This window comes from Zea mays, chromosome 8 (genome assembly GCF_902167145.1).
Source record: "Zea mays cultivar B73 chromosome 8, Zm-B73-REFERENCE-NAM-5.0, whole genome shotgun sequence".
NCBI lineage: Eukaryota > Viridiplantae > Streptophyta > Magnoliopsida > Poales > Poaceae > Zea > Zea mays.
This window is the reverse complement of record NC_050103.1, coordinates 122,230,728-122,236,209: the sequence shown is the minus strand read 5'-3', so window position 1 is coordinate 122,236,209 and position 5,482 is coordinate 122,230,728. Positions and strand designations below refer to the sequence as shown.

General features: G+C 47.0%; 1 protein-coding gene across 3 annotated transcripts; it reads right to left on the bottom strand.

The window, feature by feature from the left end:
- Positions 1-3,858: 3,858 nt before the first annotated feature.
- LOC100277571 (uncharacterized) lies at positions 3,859-4,908 on the bottom strand. Of its 3 annotated transcripts, none has more exons than XM_020542021.3 (3): positions 4,650-4,908; positions 4,503-4,564; positions 3,859-4,408 (listed from the first exon to the last, which is right to left on the bottom strand). In XM_020542021.3, exons 1-3 carry the CDS (start codon positions 4,744-4,746, stop codon positions 4,340-4,342), a joined length of 228 nt encoding a protein of 75 aa, XP_020397610.1. In that variant the 5' UTR covers positions 4,747-4,908; the 3' UTR covers positions 3,859-4,339. The 3 variants fall into 3 exon arrangements, with proteins under 3 accessions (XP_020397610.1, XP_020397608.1, NP_001145544.2); XM_020542019.3 differs by having other exon boundaries at positions 3,859-4,325; positions 4,650-4,877; NM_001152072.2 differs by having other exon boundaries at positions 3,879-4,328; positions 4,650-4,838.
- Positions 4,909-5,482: the final 574 nt, after the last annotated feature.

Genomic DNA, 5,482 nt, shown 5'->3' with positions numbered 1-5,482 from the left:
ACTACCTAGCAAGATATGGATGGATTGCAAACTCGGCTGCTAAAGACAAAATATATGCTGACCTCTGCAGCAAAATATTGATGACATAATGCTGACCTCCAAAGCATAATGCAAATAACTTCATGCCAATCTCTACAAACGAAAGGGATGATTTTCAGCAAAGAGGCACGAAAGGAAGACCTTCGAATGGATTATCCTTAAAAAAATCCATTTGAAGGTCGGGGGCTACACCCATTGGGTGCACCTCCGGTGCACCCCATGGATTATCATTCCAAGCCGAGATAGTGCCGACTTCTAAGGCGAGGGACAAGATTAAAAGACCAACCCTCAACCAAGATGCAGGAGCACAAATGGAGATAATTTCTGGGGAAGACCTTCGAGTAGATTATTTTCTAAAATCTACTCGAAGCTCGGGGGCTACACCCATTGGGTGCACCTCCGGTGCACCCAATGGAGTTCAGAATCCTACAAATTGAAATGCCGACCTCTAAGGCACAAGCATGAAACTAAGCTTCGGTTAAATGAGTGATCAGAGCAAGAGAAGACAGCAGGAAGTCATTTTTCTTCAAAACACCCGCAAGTTGGACCTGTGATCTTTGGGCTGATTACCTCTAAATTAACCCAAAGATCGGGGCTTGTGGGGGATGGATATCCCCCGGATCTACTAAAGGAGTAAAAGACCTCACGAAAGGCCCAAGGGCCCAATAAATCGTAAGGTCATTCTTTCGTGGGCCTGGGGGGAAACAACCAACAAAGCAGAGCGACGTGAGATTGGATTGGTGCAAACCCGGACGGCCCACAACGTTGAGCGAGTAAACCGCAACAAAGATCCGACTTTCCCGCGCCGGAGCCTCCATGCAACGAAGCCATGCGAGGATAAGTCGGCGAGGGTTACGTAGGGATAATCTCAAGAGGTTCACTATCTTTTAGCTACTTATTGCTATCTTATCCACGTGTACTACCCCAGGGTCGAGTATATAAGGCCTAGGGGGCACCCCTTCAGAACGATCGACCCTTTACTTAGCCACCCACGTCAACTCTCTGTATCCTCAATCCAGAGAGCTCTCTTGTAACCACATTCACCAAGCATACTCACCAGGACGTAGGGTGTTACGCATCTCAGAGCGGCCCGAACCTGTAAACCTTGTCCACTGTCCCTCGTGCGACCGGCACGAACCATTTTACTACAGTTGTCGACACCGTCCTACTCCTAAAACACCTCGGGGGGTAACCCCGGGTGTGCGGTCGGACCCAAAACACCGACACGGCCCACCGCAACGCAACACTGCCTGACCGAGTGTAAGCAGATAAGCTGACGAGGATGGCCTGAGGGATTAGGGTTTAGTGTAAGAACATATAGTTTGTTTATTGCATGGATTTTGCTATTAAAAATAGATTCCTTAGTTTGTAAAATAGAGTACCTATAACACACTCCTCTTAGGCATCATGATCACTCTATCTGTTCTTCAAGGTAATTAGTTAATAGACTGTCCACTGCTTGAGGTGTGGACTATTCTCTACTCACACATCAGCTCATGAATAGTGCCTTTACTTATTTCTTAGCAAATTCTAGGGACTTTGGCATCATCCGATGCTCGTGGATAGTCCATGCCTAGTACTATCTGCCAGTGTGCAGACAACACCTCTGCAGGGTGTTTCACCTCCTTTTGCACCACCATCTTCGCCATTAGTTTCAACTGCTTTCAAGATGTTTTGCAAACCTTTGAAAACATGCTAACCTCAAGTGTTTCTCCATGAGATAACCATCACCTCAAGTCTGTGTTAGCATTTTCACAAAGGTTTTTCAAATTCTTTGCAACCGCCACTCGATCAAAAAATGGTTTGCAAAGTTAGATCGCTCAAGTGGAACCAGAAGGCCAATATGCAAATAAGTTTGCCCCTCTTGATAGTACGACCATCGATCCTAAACACGATCAAGCACTTCTGTACCCAACCTTAGATGAGTAAAATGAAATGGCTGCATCTATACCTTTGTCTTACTCATTCTATTACACAAGCATCCAATCTTCATCATATTAAATAATAAACAATGGTCATCAATAGATGTAGCTAACCATGCTACTTTTGATCATTGCCCATAACACGAAGTTCCTCCATCATTCTCCATCAAACCACTCGATCATCAAAATAAAAACAACACTTGGTTTGGTTTCTCTTGAATGATATGATTCACTTTATGTTATCACAGCCATATTGGTTCATCGAGCTTTATATTATTAAAATAGAAAAAAAATCTGGTGTGTGCTGACTACTATAAATCTATAATATTGTACATAAAGTTGATGGGAAAAAATCACCTACCTTTCTATGTTTTTAACTTAAAAACTACACAGACCGTGTGTTAGAGCATCTCTAAGTGGCTCTACGTTAGAGCGTCTCTGACAATACCTTAAATCAGTGTTCCATCTTGAAAACATATGGCTCAACTCATAAAATAGCTCTAATAGTATCATACTTTACATTTTTATGAAAAATATAGGACAAACCATGACGTGACCTAAATATACTATACCCCGGATTAGTGGCCTATTCGTGGTTTCTATATCATCCTCAACCTTTTATTTCCTAATAATTTAATTTATTTTTTAAAATATATGATTTAGAGTTTAATTGTTGAACTTAATTTGTTTTTAGTGACTAAAAACTTAAAGTTATATAGTATTTTATTTTTTGATACTATTTTAATACATTTTGTCCAGAATGCTTTTAGTGCTACCATCTCAACCAGCTTATCCATACCTAAAAATTACACTCTACAAATAGTACAATCTACAGTGTAAAACACTGTTTTTAGTGACCATATAGGTGAACTACTGTATATTGCACTCATATGGTAAAAGAACATTGTTTTACACTGTAGATTGTACTGTTTATAGAGTATAGTTTAAACATAAGATATGGGCAAGTCTAAATAGTATTTCCTACCAAACGAGGCTAGTGTCCTTGTTTGCAAATTGCAAGAACCCCGATGCAACATGTATTACTGCTATATATCTAGCATAGGATCCTATCGAATCTTCGGTTATCTCCAAAAGATTGGAAGGCAAAAGCGAGTGGCCGTTGCAGCGCAGGAGCGTCCATTCCATCCTCCCCTCCACATGTCAGCTCTGGAGCGCGTCGTTTTCGCCCCCGCCGCTCTCGGCCAGCGACGCGTGCTGGTGGGCCGGCGCATCTTCTTGTGCAGAGCTCGCGATCACGGCCTCACCTCACGGGCGCGCAGGAGCCCCCAAGTCAAAACCAGGAGCGGCGCGTAGCGGCGGTGCTCGTGCCATCTTGTCAAAGTTCATGTGGCTCCGTCACCGGCCCCCTCTTTCTCCGTCAGCCGGCCCACAGGGCGGCGCGCGGAGGACCCCATCGATCGGACAGGACGCCGGAGGAAACGACGCACACGAGGGCACGAGCACGATGCGTCGCTCTCCCTCCCGAGTCAGAGCCGCATCGCGCCAGACGACGCCACGTCGCGGCGGGGGCCGGGGGGACACGGGCGGAGGAGAGGCACGCAGAGCGGCGCCCGGCCGTGGGCGTCGGAGCTGTAGCTCGGCGGAGAGAGGAGGCTGTTCACGAGTCATTGATGGCGGAAAATTCGCAGGATAATAACGCGTAGCTAGGTCGACGTCGCGGCCTTGCTTCCCTGCAGGCTCTGTACGTGTCACGGACGGGACGGGCGGCGGCGAGATCCGAGCCGTGACGCAACAAAAGATGAGCACTTGTGAGGCGGTCGAGTCGAGGCAGCAATAATGCTGCTGCATGCCCCGCCCCCCAATAATGCTAAACGATGCTGCGCCTCGAGCTATAGTGCCTTTGCCCATGGACATGATATATGTGTCATCAGTGACAAGATCGGAGGAACAGAATAATTAAGCTGAACAATCTCGATCTGCTGCAGGTGCTGTATCGACACCTGCAGCTGCAGCAGGAGATGAAATCGATCTGCATGCAGTTCTGACGAACGGCAACCTAAGAACAACACAAACTACCGATGTGCTTCCAAGTTCCTATCGGCCAGTGTACAAATATAACTAGGTAACTTTGTGTCTACCTTAAATCCTTAATCTCTACTGGTGGGGTAGAATACAAGAGCACTAGCAAAGCACTCTATATATACTGCTGGTAAAGATGACAACAACGAAGGAGAAGCATTATTGGGTCGTCCACGTCCAGCCGAGCGCCGTTCAACAAGCTCTTCAGGGGCCCTTGGGTGGGTCGTGGCGGTTGTTGGGGCCGGACGGTTGGTAGTCGTTCACCTCCACGGCCACCCTCGCCGTCGGCCTGCCCATGTTCATCGCCGCCGCGATCGCCGCCTCCTGCTGTGCCCCAATTAACACAAAGTCACCCACCTCTCGTCAGGATTACAGCAGCAGCAGCAGATCGCTGAATCAATTAACCTCTGTAACTCCGCTAGCAGATGTGTAAAAATCAAGAGGGACACAGCGAAAGGCGGACGGGGAGGCAGAGGAAAGCAGCCGATTAGCAAGCAGTACCTGAGAAGAAGTGAGCTTCAGAGCCGGCGGGTGCTGCTGCTGGCCCCCCAGGCGCAGGCTTCCTGCAATCGCACGAACAGGCAGACAAAGTCAGCAGCCAGCAACCGAGAAAGGAATTCATCAGCGGCGGGAGTGGCCGAGGCTCACTTGGAGTGGGGACGGCGGAGACGAGGGCGGGGGCGAGGAGGAGGAGGCAGGACAGCGCGAGGACTAGCGGCGCCTGCTTCTGGGCGTGGCGCTCCATTCTGCCTGCTCGCTCGCCCGCACGCACGCAGTCGCAGGGTTGGCTATCTCAGTCGCGAAACGCAGAACGAACGAGGAGTCAGGAACTCTGAAGCTGCAATGGGGATGGATGACGCCGCGGGTTTTATAGTTGGACCACGGCGTTGCGTTGCTAGCTTAGATTAACTGGCGTCCACTCGGTCTGGCTAAGAGGTCAACTTAAATGTCTAAATCTAAATGTTACCGGGTTTTTTTTGAGACGGTGAAATGTGCTATGTGGGTCCGCACAGCACTAACCGCTGCCACAACAACTTATGGGGTGTTTGTTTGTCGTCGGTAAATCGATCTTATGGTGTGATTACTTCTAAGGATTACATTACGTGCTCTCTCCAGCAGCGGTGGCCCTGATGGTGGGACAGAGGGGTGGTCGCCACGGGCTTCGAATTCATAGGGTCCAATTTTAATCATATGATCCAATTGTCCATCAGCAAAATAATAAATATCTAAACATGTTAGAAGAAAATTTCAAGATAATACTATAATATATCCTTTTATTTATTTATTATTTGAGATAAATATTTTTATATGTATTTTAAGTGTTTAATTAGTAACATTTATATATTAAAAATAATTTAAAGGGCCTTTCTTTGAAACCTTGTCTCGGGCCCCTAAAATGTTAGGACCGTAACTGCTGTCCAGCCTATTTTTACAGTGAGCAAATTATAATGGCATGCTCTTATAGTTAAGTTCCTGAATAA

Excerpts from the sequence above, each read along its gene's own strand:
- LOC100277571 (NM_001152072.2), bottom strand. The coding sequence starts at position 4,746 with ATGGAGCGCCACGCCCAGAAGCAGGCGCCGCTAGTCCTCGCGCTGTCC. Across the intron at positions 4,565-4,649 it reads CTCCGCCGTCCCCACTCCAA|GAAGCCTGCGCCTGGGGGGC; the intron begins GTGAGCCTCGGC and ends GTGCGATTGCAG. Across the intron at positions 4,329-4,502 it reads TGAAGCTCACTTCTTCTCAG|CAGGAGGCGGCGATCGCGGC; the intron begins GTACTGCTTGCT and ends ATTGGGGCACAG.